This window comes from Gymnodraco acuticeps, unplaced genomic scaffold (genome assembly GCF_902827175.1).
Source record: "Gymnodraco acuticeps unplaced genomic scaffold, fGymAcu1.1, whole genome shotgun sequence".
NCBI lineage: Eukaryota > Metazoa > Chordata > Actinopteri > Perciformes > Bathydraconidae > Gymnodraco > Gymnodraco acuticeps.
Window position 1 is genome coordinate 3,265,315 of NW_022989947.1, and position 23,500 is coordinate 3,288,814.

The window sequence follows — 23,500 nt, forward strand, 5'->3', positions numbered from 1 at the left end:
TGGAGCTTTTCCTCGTTAGGATTTGTGAGAACACTACAGTGTGACGTTAGCTTATTGGGCCGTCAGATTTCTATTTTCCATAATATGGGTAATCTGATTTTATACTTCATTCCTGGACTGTAGGGATCAATTTCAATTGTTTTATAGTTTATTCTGAAAATGTCTGAGATGAATTTGAAAGAAGCGGAACCAATACACTGCCAGTACACCCGGACCTCTCCAAACTGCTGCACATGTCTTTCCTCATGCCGTGGGATTGTTGCTGCGCTTGTTAGGGTAAGAGACAAGCATAATCAAAGTTAACTGTATTTGTTTAGAGTTTTTACTTTTGCTTTTTAAGTGCTATAAATTACTCTTAAATGCGTTTGCATTCTAGCAGCTAATCGTATCTGTGAACATTCTTTATGTTAGCTGTTAGCTTCTTAGCAGGTAGATTCAGTTAAAGCTACAGTAACGTTAGCTGTTAAGTTACTCTGCTAATGTTAATTTGGATTCATTTCCACAGACAGGCAACCTAAATGAAGGTAACATGATTTTGCTTCAGCTGACGTTAAGTCAATTTATATAAATTAACGTTACCGGTTACAGTAAAACATGCAGTAGTGGGAAATAATTATTATGATCATTTATATAGCACCTTTCATACAAGCAATGTAGAACAATGTGATTTACAATGAAGGAAATGAACATTGATTGAATATGCATTTTCACATTTATTTCAAAATAAAATGCATTTTATCATAGTAAACACTTGAGAAATATAAAATCAATGTTAAACTAAAATGAAATATAACCCCTAAATGCATAACCAAAGGTGGATATCCAAAGCCACTGTATAATAACAATAATACAAAGATTCTGTCGTGATACATTAGTTAGTACGATTTAATCAGTGGATTAATCGATATGTTTTCCAACAGAGGGATTTGGAGAAAGCCTGTGGGATGGAGGAAACCGTTGAAAAGAAGACTGATGTCGTTGTGAAGGGCGATGCTGCACTCAAAACGCAGTAAGTTACTAGCTTATTGTGGAATACATGAGATAGTAAAACTGGTGAAAATCACTGCAAACCTTCTCACGTGTTGTCTGGAGTATATACTGCTTGTATACAGATGATATGACAGTAACCACACAGCTGTCAAAATGCTGAGCACCATGACTTGCCTTAGACAGGTTCCATACTACAGCAAATCTTGTATTTTAATAAAGTTCTCTGTTGTTAGATCAACATGTTTCAGCCATTTAAGATCTCCAGCGTTTACCTTTTCCTTGCATCTTGGAAAATTGTGTCAGAAATCCCATATCCATTATAACACTTGTATTACAGCTGACACCGCACCAGTTTGACTTATTTTAATGTGTCCTTATTGGCATACGCAGGGGTACTATTAACTTGGGGCAGGAAATGCCTCTTAACTTGAATAGAGTAATCCACTGTTTCCCAGAAGAATAGCATGGACTCAAACATTTTACCCAGTACGCTGCTTTTGTCTGATGTAGTCAACAGAACTGCACAGTTAGCAAGAAGGCTTAGCAGCTCCATTGTATGCATTTAACTTCTTGCACAGAGTATGGACTCAGCTTTCCTTCCAGTTTTACAAGGACATGTGAGCCCTTCATTTAATTGTACCATAACTGAGTCATTCATGTGGTTTTAGAGCAGCATGCAAAGGTGACAGAATATTCTGTATACTATAAATGCTGGCCTCAAATGTCTCCAGTCGCATATCTCATATCTCTTCTTTTTTATTTGCAGATTCCTAACCACCAAAGACAAATTTCATGAGTTTGTAGACTCTGGGTGGAAGGGCCCAAAAGGACATAAGACCAGTGATAATGACAAACCTGAGGAGGAAAAAGAGACATCTGTGGAGGAACCTGAAACAAAAAAATTCAAAGTAGACCCTGAAGAGAGGAATAAAGTTGGCAAACCAGACGGTAAACGCATTCGGGGACAGAATAAGTCACGGCCACACACAAAGCCTAATGCCTTTGATGAAAAACGACTATGTCCTTCAGTCATTCAGGTAGAAAATGTTAACAAATCATTCTGGAATACCACATAAATATTTTGCAATCACTATGTCTGCTAATGGTTATTGTCATGACTGTTCCCATCCACGCAGGACAATAAGGAATGTACCTATGGGGACAAATGCATCTTTCTTCATGACGCAGCCGAATACATGGGCTCTAAGCTCGCTGACATCGGGGAAAGCTGCTACCTCTACGACACATTCGGAAAGTGTGCTTATGGTCTCTCCTGCCGCTACGCAAAGGCGCACACCACACCTGACTTCAAAACCATGGAGAACGCAGAGCTAATAAAGGCCAACGAGGGCAGGGAGACGGTGAAGAACAGCCTGAAAAAAGAGCTCCAGAATCAACTGAGGAAGCGCTCTGTAGCCTTCAAGAAGTCAGAGGAGTACCTCAAAACACTTGTAAACAACAAAGACAAAACACAACAACTTGGAAATGGTAAGACTATATAAAGGTTTTCTTTGTAAATGTCCTATATGTATATTCTTCCAGCTCTCAGTTGTTCTTGTCTCATAATGAATCTGTTCAGTGGTTTAAAACTGTAATTGGAAAAGGAAGGGAAGTGAATCTCTGTGGCACTCATTGGAGCTTTCATTTAATCAGCTCACTCTATTCAGTTATCGATTAGCAACGTGCACGTCATTCCTCATGAATATAAGTAAAATTCAGTCTTATAACTCAGTCTTTTTTTACACCTTGGTGATACAGCTGTAGTATCTGCAGATCCAACAGGAGAGGAGCAGCGTGTGTCTACTGAAGCAGAAACACAGGTAAACACTTTTACTGAGCACAACACAGTATGTGTATACATGTTATGTTGCTCAGTATTTTAGATGTTTATTTGTACATGTTTGCTTTGTAGCAGGCCAGCCAAGATAAACAGCCTCCAGTGAAGACTATTGGCCCACTCACTGATGAGGATGTCATTAAGTTGCGCCAATGTGAGAAGAAACAGGTATATCTCGGGCCAACATCTTTACTGCAATATCCATTTCATTATCGGTTATCCATTTTTTTTTAATTGTACAATTTAATTACAGCCAGCTGATACTGTTAAATAGTCTCTGCACAAGTCACTTCTGATTTCTAAGGAGTGATGTGTTCCGTCTCTTTGTTCAAGGTGGACTTTCAGGACAAGCTATACCTCGCTCCCCTAACAACTGTAAGTACAACCAGATTTAATTGAGTCCTGAGGATAAACATATTATTGCTGTAGTTATATGCGTAACTGCTGCCAAACTAATCAAATTGAAGTGATTCTGATTCTAAGTTTTTTATTAAAGGTCCCCTATTATTCTCTTTTTCTTCAATATATTATAGGTCTCAGATATATACAAAACATGTCTCTGAAGTGTTTGCCTCGAAATACCCAACAGATCATTGTAGCATCTAGTGTTGTCACGATGCCAACATTTTGGTTTCGATACAGATACCAAGTCAAGAATTGCGACTCCGATTATTTTTCGATACTTTTCTTAAAAAAGGGAAACAGTCTTAAATGTCATTATTGTGCTTTATTTCACACCAGAACCATAACACACACTTTTAAACAATGAGAACAATAAATAAAATAAATGACTAGAATTTGTGTTAAATACAATTAAGCATCATCAATAAACAACTTTTTTGTTTTTCGCTTCTGGGGTCTTTTTTGTCAACAAGCCGAGGCGCAGCGGCAGTTGCACTCCCACTTGCAGCCATGCTTCTCGTCTTCTCACATCATGCTCTGGCAGCTAGCGCGTGCACGAGAGAGGGGAGGCACTTAGAGCGTGCTTGAGAGGGGAGGGACTGCAGGCACGGCTGCAGTGCAGGGAGTGGAAGCAGAGCGCTGAACACACGGCTCTTATTAAAACGGAGTACTTTTCCCCGTCATTCTTAAAGTACCGATACTAATGAAACGGAGGAATCGTAACGTTTTTAACGGCAGGGTATCGCGGTACCTTTCAAGTATCGGTACACCGTGCAACACTAGTAGCATCCCATAATCCCCTCTGTTTCAGCCCTGTTTCAAAAGTGCTGATTCTCTGTCTGTTACTTTAGATGAAAATAAGGAGCCACTCCCCACGCCCCTCTGAGAGATATTTGGTTAAAAAGAACACAATGGAGCTCTAGGAGGAGCTTCAGGTGATAAGGTGGGGTGGGGGTTACCTTGGTTGGTGATTGGCTAATGGTTACACAAGCCAAAACAACTTTATGACATCATAAAGGGGCCAAAATCTGATCAGCTCATTTTCAGACAGGTTTTCATTTAAATGGATCAGGACAAAAAGAGTGAATCTTTTTTCCTGAAACTTTCCAAATCTCTTTACACAGAGGGGACACATGCTTATGTATAAAATACATGAAAAGTGGATTTTGCACAATAGGTGACCTTTAAGATTCTACTCCTATAGAAGCAGAATTAAAACATTATATCAAATGCTAGCCCAGATACAGTATTAACCTGACCTTAATGATTCCCTTTAATTCCCTAGTGTGGAAATCTGCCTTTCCGCCGTTTGTGCAAGCGCTTTGGAGCAGACATCACCTGTGGGGAGATGGCCATGTGCACCAACCTGCTGCAGGGCCAGCAGTCAGAGTGGGCCCTCCTGAAGCGGCACGAAAGTGAAGATGTTTTCGGCGTCCAGGTGCTGTTCCTAGATTTCTTTAACTCCTCAGAATAAATCTGCTCTCTTTGATGTTGTTAACACTTTTAGACAAACTACAAATTGTATTATTTTACTGTTATCTAAAGATTTTGTTAAGTTGTCTGAAGAAAAGTCCAAATGTTGTCTTCAGGTGGAGGGCTGTTTCCCCGACACCATGACGAGGTGCGCAGAGCTCATCAACAACAACGCAGATGTTGACTTTGTGGACATCAACTCTGGATGCCCCATTGACCTCGTCTACAAGAAGGTACACCCTCCATAAAACCCATTAGTTCCACAGTGTTTTCACTACTTTGTTATCCTCTCTGTCGTTTACATTTAAGCGACTTCACACTTTAGATCAGTATTTCTTTGAACTGAAGTTCAATTAGAACCCACCTAAAAGCTTAAATCCATCCCCCCTTTGTTTGATACAGTCAATGCCAAGAAAAAGATAAGCAGAATTATATTTTTCTAAATAAGGCGGGCCAGTCAAAGTAAAATAACATTAAACCATGATGACTTTAAGCTTTAAAGTCAGACAGTCATTTGTGTTTTATGATCCAGTGTATAAAGCATCATTGAACATGACACTCACTGACAGGTGGTGTTTGTTTGCTTTCCCTCATCAGGGTGGGGGCTGCGGCTTGATGACACGCAACAGAAAGTTTGAACAGATAATCAAGGGAATGAACCATGTAAGTTTGGGTGTTTTGACCCCGTTCAGCTGGATGAGATGTCTTGTTGAATTTAGGCTTTTAGGAGGAAAATGTAATTTTCTTTCTTCCTGAAGGTCCTTGACGTCCCGTTAACAGTCAAGATCCGCACTGGTGTTCAGGAGAAGTGCAACATAGCGCACAAACTTATTCCAGAGATGAAGAAGTGGGATGTCTCTATGATCACAGTAAGTAACACGGCATGCGTTTGAGCAAGGGCAAAGGGTGTCGACCTTCATGTGTTGAAAATGATTAGTATAGTAGCAGCTTAAGTCAAAAAAACACCTGCAAACAACGGCAATCCAGTCAGTCTCATTTCAAATAGTGTAGGAACAAGTGGACACTTGAATGAAAATCATATAAAATCATATAAAATCATGTATTAATTCATTATTATTTTCTTACGTTGTTGTTTAATTTTAATGCACTCAACAAACCACTTTGAAATGTAATGTGAGAGCCCTTGATGTGTCTATATATCTAAGTTGATGTGTTATACCATTTTGCATTTTGATTGACTTGATTGAACTACATTTGATGCAAGTTTGATGCATAATATTTGTTCCTCCTTCAGCTTTAAAGTATGAGAACACAACTCATGATGTAGTTTCCTTACAGTTGCATGGCCGATCCAGAGAGCAGCGCTACACTAAACTAGCTGACTGGGACTACATCACCACCTGCTCCAAACTGGCTAGTCCTGTCCCCCTTTTTGGTATGTGAACTTATTTTTCAATTTCTTGATTGTAGTTACACACACTTCAGATGGGGGCAAACTATTATATATAGGTGAAAATAACTCCATGTGTGCATTTTGATACTCTGAAGGTTGCAACAATCCTGCACAGGCCTAAGAAATGTTATATATTGTTGGTAATGATTGAGAATAAGGTGACTTGTGTTTATTGTCCCAGGTAATGGAGACATTCTGTCCTATGAAGATGCCATGAAAGCAAAAGAGACCGGAGTTTCTGGAATTATGATTGCAAGGTTGGTGCCACTTATAGTGATTAAATAAGTAGACAATATAATAGAAACACAGAGGCAAAAGTCAAGATTTTAAAAATATTAGTTTATTTAGTATGTTGTATCATTGTCAGTGAACTTCTTGTGTGTTCTTACTTTCACAGTCATTAAAAAGTACCCCCTGATCAGCGCAAAAACAATTTGTTAAGGAAAAAATGCCTATATAAAGAGGTACAGCGCTGCACCATCAGAGTCTGATTTATTAAAACAACAACATTGTAACTGAGAAACACTTAAATGCTACATTTCAAATTTTAACTTCATGCAATAACACTAAGACGGCATTAGTTGCATTGAACTGATCTTTTTAATAAGTTGTCCTTACAATGTAGTGAAACATGGGCTTGTGCTTCACTGAGGATCGTTGTCATTCTGACAGGGAGGCAACTGCAGTTATTACACTTTGCGTTTTGAAATATGTGTAACTGTTAATATAAAACCCACACTGCTCAAACTTCGTTACTTTTCCTAAAATTTGTATATTTATTTATTTTGGGGCGTGGGGAATGAAGAGAAAAAAATATATGAGCATTTTATGAGCATGGGATTTTGACCCCTCATATAAACATATGCATAATGCTGCGCTATACTTTGCGGCCACAAGCCGTTGTCAAGCAACGCTTATTATGTAGGTCCTTTTGATAAGCAGGCAGTCATATAATTAACTAGAACTAGCTAGATCTGATAGATTTGGACATAAACGAGAGTGAAGTCTAACCGGACGGGAGAGAGAGATCAGAGATCAGATCAGCTGCTGCTGACGGAGAACACGCAGCTCTGCATGATCACAGCTCCGCCGCTGTGACGCACCGTTGAGTGGAGCAAAATTAAATACACTAAGAGTTAGACCTAACACACTTAGCTAGTTTATATACTCTGGAACTAGCTAAACTAGTTAAGAATATATTTATTCTTTACTGTCGGGTCACTTATTACAGGTTCAGCGAGCTGCACGAGACTGACGGGCTGTCAGGAGAGAGACCCCGTTTATTTTCCCATTTTATTATCCAGAGTTTCTGTAAACCTTTGAATAAAGTAGTTCATCTACTATTAGTAGTTTGTTTAAATGCATTAATTATGTTTGTTTTTTTCATTAGCATAAAATAAATCTCACGTACCCCCTGCCAGTACTCCAACGTACCCCTAGGGGTCCGCGTACCCCCATTTGAGAACCACTGATTTAGAGGATTATTTAACCCATAACCAGTCATGACCCAGTGGAATTACTCTATATTACAGAGCCGAATTATCTTTGTGGTGAACTTGAAACTGATTGTGCATGTCTGACTTTTGGATCTTCAGGGGTGCTCTTATTAAGCCCTGGATCTTCACCGAAATAAAGGAGAGCCGACACTGGGACATCTCGTCCAACGAGCGACTGGACGTCCTCCGGGATTTCAGCAACTTTGGTCTAGAACACTGGGGCTCTGACACACGGGGGGTGGAGAAGACCCGCACCTTCATGCTGGAGTGGCTCTCCTTCATGTGCAGGTAGCGAAATATTGTAATTATGAAAGCAATATTATGACTTGTAATTTGACCAGGCCGCTAAATATATGAGTTTATCTCTGCCTCTTAGATATATTCCAGTGGGCCTGTTGGAGCGGGTGCCACAGAAGATCAATGAGAGACCTCCATTCTACATGGGCAGGAACTACCTGGAGTCACTGATGGCCAGTCAACATGCTGGGGACTGGATCAGGATTAGGTGAGCAGGGAAACATCAAGAAGCACCATTTTAAAGTCAGGCTACAATAAAATGAACTGTTGATGTATTTACTGATTGTAATATCCTTCTTTTTCCCCTCTCCAGTGAAATGCTGCTCGGACCTGTACCAAAGAATTTCATCTTCTTGCCAAAACATAAAGCCAATGCCTACAAGTGATTTTTGTTGAAATATCTGGCACTTCCATTTGTTCTTTTGTTTGTTATTGGCTTTAGAGAATAAGATTCAAATAAAGCTAATCTATTGTTATGAATAATAAAGGTTGGAAGAGTCTGATTATTTGACCTGTGGTGATGCAGTAGCAGAATACATGGCGTGTTTGTGTACTTGAATATATGCAATAAAGTATTTTTTGGCCACACAAGATATTCCTCTTTCTTTTATTCTGAATGAAATTATTTGATATGAGTAATTCTGAAATATATTCTGATGCAAACATCCAATATTACTCATTGAAATACTTAAAATCTATTTTTTACATGAAAAATTAAAAGAGATACGTTTGTTATGATATCAAATTGAGCAACACTGTGGGAATCATTTACCATTTTGATAAAATATATACTTGGTGATCAGTTTAGTAGTAACAGGATGTAGATGCTTTGGCTGAACTGTTTTGCCCAATGATCTAAATATATTGTGATTACTTGAGTCTTATTTTTGGTATAATACTGTGACCTGAAATTGGTCAGGACACTTGTATTTTCTCAATAAGGCTAATAAAGCAAAGCAGAATTCCCCATCTGTATGAATGATCAAATATGTTTAATTACCTTTTGGATATGAACATGTGTTGCATACTGCACAATGCATTGAATGTTTTTTTCAATTGTTAATAGAGGTCTTTACCAAGTTAATAAAAAGTATTTATTATTCACAGTTGACTGAAATATGTATAAGATACAAAAAGTGAACATTTATCAATGTATAATCATTCAATATTTTAAGTGGTCAAATTGTAAACCCCTACATCGGTGCCTTGTTGATAAGACTCATGAACATGAAATAAGGCCTGTCTATTTTCAACGACTTCTTTTTGGAGCAAATATGCGAGATTGATTCACACACACACACATACACACACACACACACGAGACTTGATTAGCAAGTGCCAATCAGCAGCTTTCAGGTGCAATCAATTAACTCCAACCACTACTTGCGTGACAGGAGGATACGTCTTCATTCGACTTTCTGCAGCTGCTGCAGGGTTATTCACTTCGAGCCATGGCTGGTATCAAGGTTGATCTGTTGGTGGTGCTGGTGCTGTCTGGGACTCTGCTGCTGGGTCCAGTGCGGGGATGGAAACCAATCACCAGCGATCAACTCAATCATTTCTACGAGACCGGGCAATGGGGAGAACCAGAACCAAGCGTGAACTCCACAGGTAAGCCCCTCTCCATCTTCCTCAATGAGTGAAAGCTGTTAGCTGTTGCAAAAAAACTCCTCCATCACATTATGTCTGGGCCTGGAGTTCTTATGAATTCAAATATTGTTTTACAAGTGAGAATTTGAGGCATGAAAGGCTCTTTCTCAACTAAATTCTCTTGAGGTTTAGCTGATATATTTGATTCGTTTGGTAGCACCAGTCATTTGGGCTTTTAAAGGACTGTCTGTTCCTGTTATTCTTATAGCCTACTGACTTGTTTACATTGTATGTCTTGTAAGTGTTAAGAAGTCTGTGTTCCCTGCCAAAATATTTTGTGTTTAGTCTTGGGCCAGTTTTATCCGTTGCAATAAACTTGAGTGGAGTGAAAAGGCTCAATCGATGAGAGTAAAAAGATTTCAGAAAAATGCGCTATTGCAAGCGTCAGTTATGATGGGAGGGGTTAAGGGTTTGAGTCTTCACAATGTGTTCTAAAATGTATTTCATTTTAGCTACAAACTCCCTTTAGGCAGACATGTTGCGGAGTCTGCACTTGGCACTATATATTATATACCATTATGGAAAATGGCAACAATATTTAGCTGTGTCTTTACAAAAGGCTTTTTTTACTTTATTCATTTGACTTTGGTAACAACGACTGCTTTCTCTAGATGACCACATTGACTTCGATGAGGTGATTCCTGAGGATGAGTTCCCTGAATTGGGCCCCTCCACCGGTAGAAACCCTATGTCTGCTCACCATGGATTCAAGGAGGATGTAGAAGATTCTCATCCACAAAACTGGGCCAGTGCTCCGAACAGTGAATTTCAGGTGGAATTTGATGATGATGCCCCAGAAATAAACATGGCCAGAGGTAGTGAACGAGAATTCCAGACGGGATTTGAAGATGCCCCTCCAAGAAACTCGGCCAGTGGCACCAATAGTGAATTTCAGGTGGATTTTGATGATGCTGATGCCCCAGAAAAAAACATGGCCAGAGGTATTGATCAAGACTTTCAGACAGGATTTGTAAATGCCCTTCCAAGGAGCTGGACCAGCAGTACCTGTCCTACTTCCTCTGGGTTAAGTGTGACTTGTAGTGAAGCTGGTTTCAAGATTGTGCCGATGGGTTCCCTAAGTGATGTTAAAGTTATGGGTATGTATTTGACCTTGTCTGCCAATTTGTAATATTTGCATCTGGTCAACTTACTATAACTTTGTAATCCTTCCCCCTCCAGGTTCAAAGGAATTGATGGCTGTCATGGATGCTCCAGGGTTTTGTGGTTATAAAGTGAACGCTTTCCAGAAAACCTTGACTGTACCCTTCACTGGGTGCAATGTGAAGCATGTAAGTGAATGAGAATTTTATTTTATTAAACTTTGCATTTAGTATTTCACTTCCTAAAGCTATTTTAAATGATTACAGACTGATGGCTACAGCCTGCAGTTGTTGTACGCCGATGAGTTTGGTCGCACACAAGTCACCACTGCGTTTTGTGACGAAGTGCCCCACCATGGCCTGTTCCCTCGCACCATTGGCTTGGACAAACCCAGGCATGTCTCCATACCAACAGAAGCACCAACACAGGCAACAAGTGAGTGAAACTGCCTAATGAGCTATAAACTAATTGTTGGAAGACATTTAATGTTGCAATGCTGAGGCTGTACTACATATTTATGATAAAGGACAAGTGTAGGAGACTTGTTCTTACTTCGAGGGTGGTTTTGTGGGGTAAGGCAGGCACTTTAAAATGTCCCTGTCTTTTCAGATTGTGCCGTCGTCTCAGGGGAGAGGGTGACTTGTGGTACTTCAGAAATGTCTTCTGCAGACTGTGAGAAGACTGGATGCTGTGTGGATTATTCTACATCGGCATGCTACCACCCGCTGGATGGTATGGCTTGTTTAAGGAGATGTTATGTAAATGTTTAAACCATTAATACGGTAGCTTTTTATTCTCACTTTTTTTTTCTTCAGAGTGCACTGGGGATCAACACTTTGTCTTTGCCATTCGCTTCGACTCTGCATCCATCCCTTTGGACCCCAAAAAGCTTGTCATTCCTGGGACAACTTGTAAACCAGTCATTGTTAATGACAAGGTCGCCATCTTCAAGTTTAAAGTTACCGAATGTGGAGCTCGTGCCTATGTAAGTCGTTCCCTCTGCATGAGTGTTTAACAATGCACTTTTCAACGAGTGAATTGAGATGATGATTCTTCGAGCTAGTGATGTCAAACTTTAAGACTCAGAATTGACTCGAGAAAAATCTTTAAACCGCAGCGTAAATTAACTTCTCAAATGGGACAACCCAAATTAATCCACACATTCCTCCACCTCAAAGATAAATTGTTCTGATTTTTCAGGTAATAAATCACTATACTAAAAGACTGGTAATAAAGACTGTGCCTAAGGCGTTACAGATACAGTGGTTGACTTGAGGGAAAACTGTTTATTTTTCATACAGGAAGTTGCTGGGACAAAGATCTACCTGGCTGAAGTGCAGACGATTGTCAAAGCTTTAAATCTTAAGTATGGCATAATTACGAGAACTGATCCACTCAGGTTAGTCGGTTAATTAAAGGTATTTTTCCAGCTTTATTGTCAAGAATTCTACATGTTGTACATCCAGAAATATCGTTTCTCGCAGTCCTACAGTGTGACATATATATATATATATATATATATATATATACATTAAACAAAATAAAGTGCCTAGATAACCGGGGTATACAGTTTAAAATGTTAATAATATAATATATTGAAAGTGTACAGTTTCAATGCACTAGCAGCAGAGATGGGCAGAAAAATGACTGGTGCTGGATGAGGAGGTTGGTTGTGTGTGTATGGGGGTGGTTAGAGTCCAGGACCATTTTGGGCAGGGGAGAAAGGTCAGAGGCAGGGTGGAGAGTTCAGGGGAGAAAGGTCAGAGGCAGGGTGGAGAGTTCAGGGGAGAGATGTCAGAGGGGGGGAGAGAGGGAGGTAGGGAGGGGAGAGAGTTCAGCATCCTGACCGCCTGGTGGAAGAAGCTGTTCCTCAGCCTGGTGGAGCTCGAGCTGAGGCTGCAGAACCTTCTTCATGTAATGTTGTAGCATTGTCTTTACTTTTAGCACCAAGCTTGAACTGACTTTTATTAAACAATGTCTTGTAGATTCATGGTTGAATGCCGCTACGGCCAATTGGGCTCTCATCCAGAATCTCTTGCTAATGTAAGCTATATGGTCAAGACTCCATCTTCCAGCTTGCCATCATCTGTCATGTCTGATGGCCTGCCATCATCTGTCATGTCTGCTGTACAACTGAGAATTGCAACAGGTGAAGTTTTTCTGTTCATTCATTCCAAATGAAATTCAAATGTTTACATTTGGCTGGAGTTGGCTCATTCAAAAGAATCTCAAACATTTGTCCAATTTCTATACATTTGCTTGTTCAACCTCAACAGATCAGACTTATTCAAACTACTCGGAAACTGCCAAGCTGCCCCTGCGACTTCTCCTTGGCAAACCAGTGTATCTTGAACTGCGCCTGCTGTCCCCAAAACCGAATGCAGTAATTATAGTCAACTATTGTATTGCTTACCCTCGCTCTGCAAAGAATGCCCTGGTGCTCATTTATGAAGGGTAAGAATGGATCTAAACCCCATTCATGTGTAATAACAAGGTCATATAATTATCCTAACCGTAACTTCTGTTACATCTGCAGGTGTACCAATCCTTATGACCCAAATTTGGCCATCCTTAAAGTCAGTGACCTTCCCACAAACCGGCGCTTCATGGTCCAGGCCTTCCAGTTTATGGATCAAGCAACAAACCAGTACCTCAATGAAGAAGTGAGTCAAAGTATTAAGGAAGCCTTGCTGGTTTAAACGGTCAAAACTATGCCGTATTAAAGGTCTTGTTTTGACTTTTGCTAAAGACTCTTACACATTGCTAAACTTGACTGTTTTGTCTACAAAGGGAAAATTGGGCAACTTGTCCCTCAAGGATTTATGAATGATTTATCATGTGGTAAATGTTTATTTCCCTGCAGATCTACTTCATGTGCTCTGCTGAAGTCTTTAGGACAACAGAGAAGACTTGTGCAGAACGGGGCTTTGATGGATAGGTGAGAATCTAAACCCATGCAATGAATTACCAACTTTTTCAATGTCTTGTCAATTTGTGTTTGCTTCTAGACATGATGAGGATCTGCAGCTGAAGACATTAAGAAAACAAATGATTATTAACTGGAAAAAATAAAGTTTTATAATACAGCATACAATGGTCTGTCTTGTGGTGTTATGATTTGTGCTCTTCAAAAAGGTGTTCCATTTCATGCTAAAATGAAATTGACAATGATACATTTCCAACACTTGATTTCTAATGAGGAAAACTAATTTCAGCAGTGGGTAAGAAGTTCAGTTATCACAAGTTTAAAGACCACCTCATTTAACTCAATTTCAGCTATGCCTCCAAATGTCTGATATACTTTATATTATTCCTGTTGGTGCTTTTCTGATTTGGTCTTTATTTTCAAGATGGCACTATACACTCGGAGGAAAAGGGTACTTGCAGAAACATTGTTCCTAAAAGTCCAGCTTAATTCTAGAATCTGATTTACTTAATGACACTGTAATGGCGAGTTTGTTCATACAAGGAGACTGCCATAGTTTGAAAGTTGAGCAGAGGGCGCCCATATTAGAAGGGGGACCTGAATATTCAAATCTACAAAGAGGGACTAACAATCTCTCTATGCAGAAGTTTAGCTTCACCTCAGCCAGTTAAACCATTTTTTTTTTTTTTTTTAAACAAGCTGAACATTACAACTAAAGGTCAAACACACCATTTCTGTCCAGCGCTAAAATGTAGTATGTAATGTGTATTTAATTCAATCTGATATAATTCTGCTTAATATTACGAGACACAATTTCTAAACATTTGACATCCTTTAATAGCTGCACTGTCCATGCAGAGCACTTGAATGTATCCAAATGTCCACAGTAAAACAATTTAAGTACTCACAATTTTGTAAAATGTAATGCTGTTGTGAATTCTCAATTATCTGATGTTGCCTATTGTGAAATACTTTAAACATGAATCGGCTTTTTAGGTCCTGGCATTGGACAATGCCATTACCTTAACTCGGTCTATCACTAATTGTAACATTTATTAGTTTGAAACTTGATTTTCATTACACAGTCATGCTGGAGACAATAATGCAGTTCAAACATTAGTGTATGGGTTGAAAAGTAATGGGTTATGAATGATCATTTATTGGTCTTTAGATGGTAACATCACATGGGAAAATTAACAAAAGGCCTGAAAGTTTGGTGCTGTACAATTTAAAATACTAACATTGTTTTGAGATAATCGGTCATGTTATTTAGTTTGAGAACATTTCACAATATATTTATTTCATCACAGGCACATTTTTCATATTTATTTTACTGTCAAAAATTACCTTCAATTCTTGTTTTGAACAAAAATAATTCTTCAATCCAATATTTCTACATTTACGTAGGTAAAACATCAGAGTAGTGCTGTTGCATCAGTCAGTGTAGGTGGGTTTGTCAGAGAGGGCTGCGCTCCACTGTTTACGGTTTCTGGACCTTATGAATGAACATGACTAAGCATCTGTCGCTGGCCCACAATCCTTTGCGCCGTATAAAACACGTAAACAGCCACTTTGTGTCCATTGATACTGTGAAGTCTCTGTTCTCTTTTATTGTCTGCCTAAAATAAAATATCAACTGTTCCAAAGCTTCAGCTACGTTTGAACGTCATAAGGAAACCGGACGTCAGGTGAGAAGAGTCACATGTGGACATCAGCTGTACGGGAATAAAAACGATGTGAGTTTGGTTTGAACTAAACAGGTAGTTTTAATGCTTCTTTGTGCGTTTCAGAAATAAGCTCACCAGAACATGTGGCAGGAACAGAATACGTGTAAACACAAACTATAATTCAGTGTAACTTGAACCTGCTACTGATACTTTTAGAGGTATTATGTTAGCCTGTTAGCTAATGGCACTCAGTCTGAGCTGTCAGCTGCCTTCACAGTTAGCTGCAGAACTGTTCTCTGCATACAGTCAAAACTAGACAGTGTTGTTTACTTTTATAAGCCAGCTCAATCAGACTAGATCTGCTATGAAGTGCAGATTCCAGTATTTTATGTATTCTTAGCATAGATGGCAGACATCTAGATGTAAATGTGCTGTTAACAAAAGTGTGTTAACAAATGTTTCTGTCCGGGTCAGCAATATCCCGATGATACAGAGACGTTTCTAGTAAAAAGATCAGTTAGAGCTTAATTATATGACTAAGATTTGTTTTTTTAAACCATTTAATAGGCACTCGATGCCTGATTTATTTTTCCTTAAATCTTTTTGGACCAAAAGAGTCATGGATTAAAGTAATTATAATACAATAGATGACGTGTTTTGTAAATAAACAAATTTAGGGCATCAAGACAAGGAAGTTAATACATATATTTTTTTAATGGACCAAAAATTACAGATTAAAGTGATATTTACATATTCATACTTGCAAGGTGAGGGAAGTGAGCTTCGTGCTAAGCTTAATAAGACCTAATGATCATGTATGTGTACCTGCTTTTCTATTACTAAAAACTACTAGATACACAAAGTAGGTAAACAGCTGTAGCTAAACTATCACCAACTCAACATCCTGATATCAAACATGCTCTTCTGGCACAGCTGGATGACAGAAGCCACAAATACAGTAGTAGTCAGCAGGTTTGCAGGAGGGTGTGGTTTGTGTCCTCCCATAAGAAAGCGAGTGGTGGTGCTAAACTCTCACTCCTCTCTGCCTGTTAAACCCTCAGCTTCTGTCGCTGGCAAAGATGGCTCATCTCTCAGCGCTGTTCAAGTATGTGGACGAACACCAGGATATGTACGTGGAGGTAAGCTCATTTTAAGTGACATTCATTTACTGTAAGTTTACCCCTCCTATTACTGATCATCTCTTGTTGTTCTTATCCTGAGTACTGAGCAGCATTGTAAATAATTATCTCTTAGTTGGAGTGTGTGATAATTGTCCAAATATTATGCCATGTTCGACTCCACTCTACAGGTTTAAAATAAATAAGCTTTGATAAAATGTTAGCCATAAACGTATCTGACTTAGACATGCTTTATGAAACATCTAGAGTTGGTCGTACATGTTTTCTTAGATAATATTTAAATGTATGGCTTTTTTTCTTGGTTTCCTAGCGCCTCGCCGACTGGGTGGCAGTTCAGAGTGTGTCTGCTTGGCCAGAGAAGCGCGGGGAGATCAAGAAGATGATGGAGATGGCAGCCAAAGACATCGAGAGGCTGGGAGGAACTGTGGAGATGGTGGACATCGGCAAACAGAAGGTGTTAAATCACTTCTGCATGTAACAGACTAGGTCCTCATTCGTAAATCGTCTCTATAATGTATTTCCTTGTTTTGGTTTGTGCATGCAGCTTCCCTCTGGAGAGGAGATCCCTCTGCCACCTATAGTCCTGGGTCATCTGGGGTCAGACCCGGCCAAGAAGACGGTGTGTATCTACGGCCATCTTGATGTCCAGCCGGCCAACATCGATGACGGCTGGGATACAGAGCCTTTTACCCTGGTGGAGAAAGACGGTGAGAGAAGATGCTTTTGGTTTCTATTTGATACAAAAATAACCCTGATTCTGTTTCGATATCACCCTGAACGTTGCCAAGTTGAAAACAATACACTTTTACTGGAAGTTATTTAAGGAGACGAATGTTTTCTCTTGCATGAAACACAAGCCATGTTGTTGTTAACTTCAGGGTTTCAGTTCCCAGTCTTCATGCAATGATTTCTCTACTTTCGTCTTTGGCTCCACAAACCTATTGTATCACATTGCACTAAAATAAATGACAACATGTCCTTCAGAAAAGGCATGATGGCAGATAAAGTCAATCAAAAAAAGAAGGAAATTCGCTTTATCTGAGCCATGTCCAGTTTACAGAATGAAATAAATCTGGTATTTTTAACCATTTATTTAAATGTTTAAATCTCATTTGAGGCTCAGTATAACATAACAATGAAATCACACTCCTTTAGTGTGCAGCTTCATCTTCATTACTTGTTTGTCGTCTTGTTAAAATGCTCTTTGAGCTTTGAGCTTGTGATCATATCACAGTTTGCTGCATATTTCCAAAGTCCAGTCAAGTTACCTCATGCTGTAGGGTAGATAGAGGCGTGCTATCAGGTCTTATCTGCACGCCTTGCAGGACGAGCTGAATAAGTGCTGATGTGTTTAGCAGAATCAGTATACAGCTGCTCAAAAGGCAAAGGTCAAGCTGTTTTTTGTATAAAATGTTTCTATGTAATGTATTTTCTATTCACAATTACACAAGAGCTTAATGACTTATCCTTTGTAATGTATCAGCTCTCTCATCTGCTGTTGTACTTGACATATAAAGAATGTAATATATTTTCAACTAAATAATACTTTTTTTAAAAAATGTATCTGGATTGGTAAGCTATCAGATATTAGCATCGTTTTATTACCTCTTTTTTGTTTGTTGGATATTTTCTAAATTCCTCTTGTACTTTCTGGAGTCAGCTGACAGAAAGTACCCCAACCACTTCCCCCTGTCTCCTTCCTGTCGACTCAGCTCTGTTCTTGCCAACATCATGTTTTACTATCTGGTTGTTTAAATGCTGATTGCTTTCCACCTTTCATCATGTGAAAGGGTTCCTAAATTTGCACGCATTACTAGCTAGTTTCTTAAAATAATTTCAACTTATTCTGTTATCCCTACAACTATATGGAAACCACACATTTAAACACAACTTTTCTACATATACAACTTTCAGAAACACGTGTAAGAAATAACTCGAGGGCTTCAAACTAAAACCCTTTTGTCTTTGTAGGTAAACTCTTTGGAAGAGGTTCAACTGATGACAAGGGTCCCGTGTTGGCCTGGTTCAACTGCATTGAGGCTCACCAGAAGCTCAATCAGGTAAACTTCCCACCGCAATTTAATCTCTAACTTAAATTTAAATCAAGTAAAAGAGTACAACAAATTAAATTGTCAGTGTTACAAGACTTGGTGTATCCCTGATTTGGGTGTTACAGAGCTTTTCATTGTGAAGATGATGACAAAAACGTATTTTAGTTTTGGTTTGAACATCTTCTATCTTAAAATATCTGAAAGCTGATTATTTATGACTTAAGAAATTGGGTGTGGATGGGTGTTGATGAAAAACATCTACACACACTATGAGTTTACCTGCTGGAATTGTATTTGAATGCCAAAGAGGAAATATACCGAGGTGTGGTGATGTATTTCAGGTTGTAAACATTGTTTGGAATGTTTTGAAAGTTAATTAAATGAAATGAACCTCTTGTGTACTTTCTAAGATAACACCATTTGAACATCCAAAGGGCTTTTTGGAGAAACAGATTGTTTTTGTAATTAGTTCAGGTTTTTAGGTTGGTTCTCCAAAACAACTTGTTAGAGATGTTAGTTATTTTGTACAGCAGACACTACAACTGAACTATATTATGCTTAAAGCAGTATCTTATACTCGTTTGTTGTGATAATGCATAATATTCCCAAGTTAATATGCCGTATTCTTTTAGTATTGTGACATGGAACCTCATTATTTGAATGATTCTGCATTATTCTGAGATATGAATTATCTCTGTGATAAAGTACAGAGCCGATGCATCTTAAATCCCTTTCACAGCTGTCAGCAGGAGAAGTGGTCAAAGGTCTTCAAAGGAAATTAGCAATATATCTTATCCAGCCATTAAGTAATGATTGAACCAAGTCACGTCACCTGCATGTTGTTTTGAATAACCTTTACTGTTCCTACATCAGAGTTTCTGACTAGTATTTCTGAGTTAGTATCTGCTAATTAATTTACATTTAGATAACATACCATGAATATGTCTGTGAGCCTCTCCGCTCACACAGGGTTCAAATAGGGACGGAAAGAGCAGGTTGGTTGATCACAGGCGTTTATTAGCTCCAAACAAAGTATACACGGGTCTCAAACGTTGCCCGTGTGGGAACCTTCACAGGTCCTTTGGCGACCTTCCAGGATCCCGCCTACTGCAAAACAGACCAGAACCAGGTTACGACATGCTTTTATTCCGGCACTGATAACCACACCCCGCTGCCACAATGTTATTTTATTGGTTCACTGCCCAATGCTCGTTTCAATAAAGCATCATAAGGAGATTAACAGTTCTACCATCCTACTATACTATAAACTCAGTAAGCCTTTGTTATTATGTAAATTAAAGTGTCTTTATTTATTTTAGAATTACATTTGTCCTCTTATCTCACATGCAGGAGCTCCCCATCAACATCAAATTCTGCTTCGAGGGTATGGAGGAGTCTGGATCCGAGGGCCTGGATGAACTGGTGTTCGCACGAAAAGACACCTTCCTAAAAGATGTGGACTACGTCTGCATCTCTGACAACTACTGGCTCGGCAAGACCAAACCCTGCATCACTTACGGCCTGAGAGGAATCTGCTACTTCTCCATTGAGGTGAAGTCTGACTTCACACAGATGTGTATTCTGTGAAAATGTATTCCAATGAAGCACAATACAAATATTGCTTTTTGGTATTTAAAGGTGCAATGTGGTGACAAGGATCTTCACTCAGGGGTGTTTGGTGGCTCTGTTCATGAAGCCATGACCGACCTGATCGCACTTATGGGTAAGTCAAGCTGATAATTGAACTATAATCTCATAAAGGTTTTTGCAGTTTTAGTGAGAGAATGGTAATAAAAAAGATGTTTCTCTGGACATTTTAAGTTGAGTTTAAATGTTGTGTCTGACTCTTTCTAAACAGGCTCCCTCTTGGACAATAAGGGAAAGATTTTGGTTCCTGGGATGAACGACGATGTGGCCCCTCTGTTAGATGAGGAGAAAAAGCTGTATGAGAAAATTGAATTTGACTTGGACGAGTACTGCAAAGATGTTGGAGTTGGACAGCTGCTGCATGACACCAAGGCAAGGCATTGATTTCTGTTGTTTAAATCTTTCAAACAGTTCCCTGGGTCCCTGCATTGGAATCCATCATAACAAAGGTTTATTGTCATTTTTTACTACAGGAGAAAATCCTGATGCACCGCTGGAGGTATCCATCCCTTTCTCTTCATGGTATTGAGGGAGCTTTCTCTGAAGCAGGAGCCAAGACTGTAATCCCCCGCAAGGTCATCGGAAAGTTCTCCATCCGCCTCGTCCCCGACATGGACCCCAAAGTCGTGGAGAAGCAGGTAGACCCTGAAATATCAAAAACACAGATCCTCATGCTGTCATCTGGTATTGTTCATGTGACTACAAAACTGAAACTGTCTCTGCTAGGGACATTTGAAATGATTTGACTTTTCCAACCACAGTCTGTAAGTGGTAGTGTGTCACAAAGATGACTCACTTGGTCGCGCTGCTACAACAGAAATGTTGCAAGTCAAGCAGATTTAGAGAGCGGCCTAAATGTGTTCAGTTCCATTAATAGAGAAAAAAACTGTTAAAAAAGCTGCGTCTATTCCTCTTGGCATTCAAGCAGTGATTGATGTGGTTATCGTGTCTTCTAATATGACAAGAACTTAGAAAGAATTTACTTTTGAAATTATGTATTATGTATTATTTTCTAACTATATACAACTTCTGTTTCTAGTGAGTTTGCCAACAGCTTAGCTTGGCGGAAAATATATTAAAAACTATAATCACATACCAGTTACATTTAAATGACATCCACAAAAGTTAGGCATACATAAACCAGTCATTCAAACAAACACCCTATTGCTGGGAATTAAGTAAGAGTGTAGTTTTCTGTAAATGAATAGCATTAAGCCATTATGGACTCATTTATTTGCATGTTGGCTAATTAATTGTAATGCTTATTACAATCCTGGTATGTTGTAAACAATGGGGTTTAGTTTTAGCATGTCATTAATCTCCACTGACACATTGTTTTAAATTGTTAAAAAATATCCTTGGTGCTTTGATTTCACTCGTTTTTTTTCATTTTTTGTTGTCAAGGTTATTGATCATCTGCAGAAGAAGTTTGCTGAACTGGGAAGCCCCAACAAGCTGAATGTGTACATGGGCCACGGCGCCAAGGCCTGGGTCTCTGACTTCAACCACCCGCACTACATGGCCGGCCGAAAGGCCATGAAGACAGGTACAGAGGCTGAGTCATGCAATACCAGAAATGTATCTGGATAAAGGCTCTTTTCACTTAAAACATATACTGTTTACACCCTCCATTTTCTAGCTAGTTTAATCGTTTTGGGTTTGCCAAATCTTTTAAATCGTTTTTTGTTGTGGGGCTCATGCCACTTAAATACTTAGGTAGCATGTCTTAACCATAAACTGTGTCCTTGCTAATCAGAGTATTCCACAGATGTCCCTATCGGAAGTTTCAGTGTTAGAAAATATTCCCCATTTGTTTCAATTGTAGCTAGAAAGCAATGAAAACCAAAGCCAGACTTAAATCATCAATAAATAGGATGTCAAGATAACACAAAGGGTTAAGTGGGTCTTTTCTTCCTAACTTCTGTGAAATAATTTCTTTTTTGGTCATTATTGAGAGAGGATTTGGGTTGGAATATTATCATTCTCGTTGCACTCTGTTTTTAATGTTGTAGATTATTTTTCCAATTGTATTAATCCCATGTTCTCCTCCCTGCTGTGCCGTAGTCTTTGGTGTGGAGCCTGACCTGACCCGTGAGGGAGGAAGCATCCCCGTCACCCTGACCTTCCAGGAGGCCACGGGACGTAACGTCATGCTGCTCCCTCTTGGATCCTCTGATGATGGAGCTCACTCCCAGAATGAAAAGCTCAACAGGTATGACACATTGTACTCCTGATCTACTTATTTCCTTTCCTTCCTAAATCACTGCGATTAAGAAGTGAGGGGGAATACCTCGAAATATACACTAAATAATAATAATACTTTCATTTTTTCCAATTTCAGAGTCAACTACATTCAGGGGACCAAGATGCTCGGTGCATACTTCCATGAGGTGTCCCAGCTGGAATGAAATTATGTCTCGTTATGAAAAAATGTCAAATATGTCCATCCTTACTATCAGAGCCATAGCCTTTGTGGTATGAATTACCTTTCAGTCAGCAGTTTCATACAAACCTCCTGATAATAAAAATGCTTTTGTTTGTAACTCTTTGTTGTCCTCTTTATTTATGACCTCTACTGCATCACTTATTAACTTACAATAACCTGTAATGTCCCTGGATTTTTCAGTTTTTTTCATTGTGATACTTGAAGCGTGATTAAAGAAAGTCTGTGATTACAATCTCTAATGCTCTCCCGTATATCAAGGAGTATCCATATTTCATATAATCACAGTACAGCGAGTCCCCTGCAAAACTAATCCCCAGTTACTATGTTACTATTTTTCTGCACTTCAGAGATAGGAAATAAATGATTTATTATAACTTAAGAAGAAAAGATACACATTTGGATAGTTCCACACTCACAACATTTATAAAGTGACCTTTTTTTGGATTATTTTTTAAACATTTAACATACTCGCCATATGTACCAGTGACAGAACAATAACCTATTTTGACATTTAAGTCTGAAAACGTTTTAATTACAAAGTGTAATTTTTAACAATAACAATTCAGTGGTGGAGGATTATTCAGATTCTTAACTTTAGTATAAGTAGCAATGAAACAATGCAGGAATACTATGTTACAAGAAACAGTGTTCCACATAAAATGTTACTTAAAAAAAACCAAAACCAAATATTACATATATTTTGCATTAAAGTAGTAGCAAAAACTAATTATCTTTATGCAGAATAGCCCATTGTTTTCATTATATTATTATATTAATCAATATACTGTATTATGTGTATCGGGTTGTTCTGAAACCTGTATATTCTAACTAGCTGACAAACAAACAAAGGACATGTTGGGTGAAATTAAAGTATGGCCCATTCCCAAACCGCCCCCTACACCCTACCCCCAAACGATGTTAACAACCTCATGATAACCTCATATGTTTTAACTTATGATCATAC

General features: G+C 38.9%; 3 protein-coding genes across 6 annotated transcripts; all 3 read left to right on the plus strand.

Moving 5' to 3' along the window:
* The first annotated feature begins 144 nt into the window (after nt 1-144).
* Nucleotides 145-8,500, plus strand: dus3l (dihydrouridine synthase 3-like (S. cerevisiae)). 2 transcript variants are annotated; one of them, XM_034210488.1, is made up of 16 exons: nt 145-276; nt 921-1,009; nt 1,757-2,027; nt 2,127-2,478; nt 2,749-2,810; nt 2,903-2,995; nt 3,161-3,202; nt 4,515-4,667; nt 4,819-4,935; nt 5,300-5,365; nt 5,461-5,571; nt 6,002-6,098; nt 6,298-6,373; nt 7,712-7,900; nt 7,989-8,117; nt 8,223-8,500. In XM_034210488.1, the coding sequence occupies exons 1-16, from the start codon at nt 160-162 to the stop codon at nt 8,293-8,295; spliced, it is 2,037 nt and encodes a 678-aa protein (XP_034066379.1). In that variant the 5' UTR covers nt 145-159; the 3' UTR covers nt 8,296-8,500. The 2 variants fall into 2 exon arrangements, with proteins under 2 accessions (XP_034066379.1, XP_034066380.1); XM_034210489.1 differs by having other exon boundaries at nt 2,906-2,995.
* Nucleotides 8,501-9,360: 860 nt separating this feature from the next.
* LOC117542690 (zona pellucida sperm-binding protein 4-like) lies at nt 9,361-13,747 on the plus strand. The gene is made up of 12 exons (XM_034210515.1): nt 9,361-9,520; nt 10,171-10,656; nt 10,739-10,848; nt 10,927-11,095; nt 11,270-11,392; nt 11,476-11,645; nt 11,962-12,059; nt 12,646-12,809; nt 12,937-13,114; nt 13,197-13,323; nt 13,524-13,598; nt 13,669-13,747. Exons 1-11 carry the CDS (start codon nt 9,361-9,363, stop codon nt 13,596-13,598), a joined length of 1,860 nt encoding a protein of 619 aa, XP_034066406.1. The 3' UTR covers nt 13,669-13,747.
* A 1,339-nt stretch (nt 13,748-15,086) lies between these two features.
* On the plus strand, nt 15,087-22,636 carry cndp2 (carnosine dipeptidase 2). Of its 3 annotated transcripts, none has more exons than XM_034210460.1 (12): nt 15,087-15,322; nt 16,315-16,392; nt 16,703-16,846; nt 16,937-17,099; nt 18,364-18,452; nt 19,794-19,994; nt 20,082-20,166; nt 20,302-20,462; nt 20,564-20,728; nt 21,495-21,636; nt 22,155-22,302; nt 22,432-22,636. In XM_034210460.1, the coding sequence occupies exons 2-12, from the start codon at nt 16,333-16,335 to the stop codon at nt 22,496-22,498; spliced, it is 1,425 nt and encodes a 474-aa protein (XP_034066351.1). In that variant the 5' UTR covers nt 15,087-15,322; nt 16,315-16,332; the 3' UTR covers nt 22,499-22,636. The 3 variants fall into 3 exon arrangements, with proteins under 3 accessions (XP_034066351.1, XP_034066352.1, XP_034066350.1); XM_034210461.1 differs by having other exon boundaries at nt 15,136-15,274; XM_034210459.1 differs by lacking the exon at nt 15,087-15,322 and having other exon boundaries at nt 16,131-16,392.
* Nucleotides 22,637-23,500: the final 864 nt, after the last annotated feature.

Excerpts from the sequence above, each read along its gene's own strand:
- LOC117542690 (XM_034210515.1), top strand. The coding sequence starts at position 9,361 with ATGGCTGGTATCAAGGTTGATCTGTTGGTGGTGCTGGTGCTGTCTGGG. Across the intron at positions 10,849-10,926 it reads CTGGGTGCAATGTGAAGCAT|ACTGATGGCTACAGCCTGCA; the intron begins GTAAGTGAATGA and ends AAATGATTACAG. Across the intron at positions 12,810-12,936 it reads ACAACTGAGAATTGCAACAG|ATCAGACTTATTCAAACTAC; the intron begins GTGAAGTTTTTC and ends CAACCTCAACAG.
- dus3l (XM_034210488.1), top strand. The coding sequence starts at position 160 with ATGTCTGAGATGAATTTGAAAGAAGCGGAACCAATACACTGCCAGTAC. Across the intron at positions 2,996-3,160 it reads GCCAATGTGAGAAGAAACAG|GTGGACTTTCAGGACAAGCT; the intron begins GTATATCTCGGG and ends TCTTTGTTCAAG. Across the intron at positions 6,099-6,297 it reads TAGTCCTGTCCCCCTTTTTG|GTAATGGAGACATTCTGTCC; the intron begins GTATGTGAACTT and ends TTATTGTCCCAG.
- cndp2 (XM_034210460.1), top strand. The coding sequence starts at position 16,333 with ATGGCTCATCTCTCAGCGCTGTTCAAGTATGTGGACGAACACCAGGAT. Across the intron at positions 16,393-16,702 it reads ACCAGGATATGTACGTGGAG|CGCCTCGCCGACTGGGTGGC; the intron begins GTAAGCTCATTT and ends TTGGTTTCCTAG. Across the intron at positions 21,637-22,154 it reads CCGAAAGGCCATGAAGACAG|TCTTTGGTGTGGAGCCTGAC; the intron begins GTACAGAGGCTG and ends GCTGTGCCGTAG.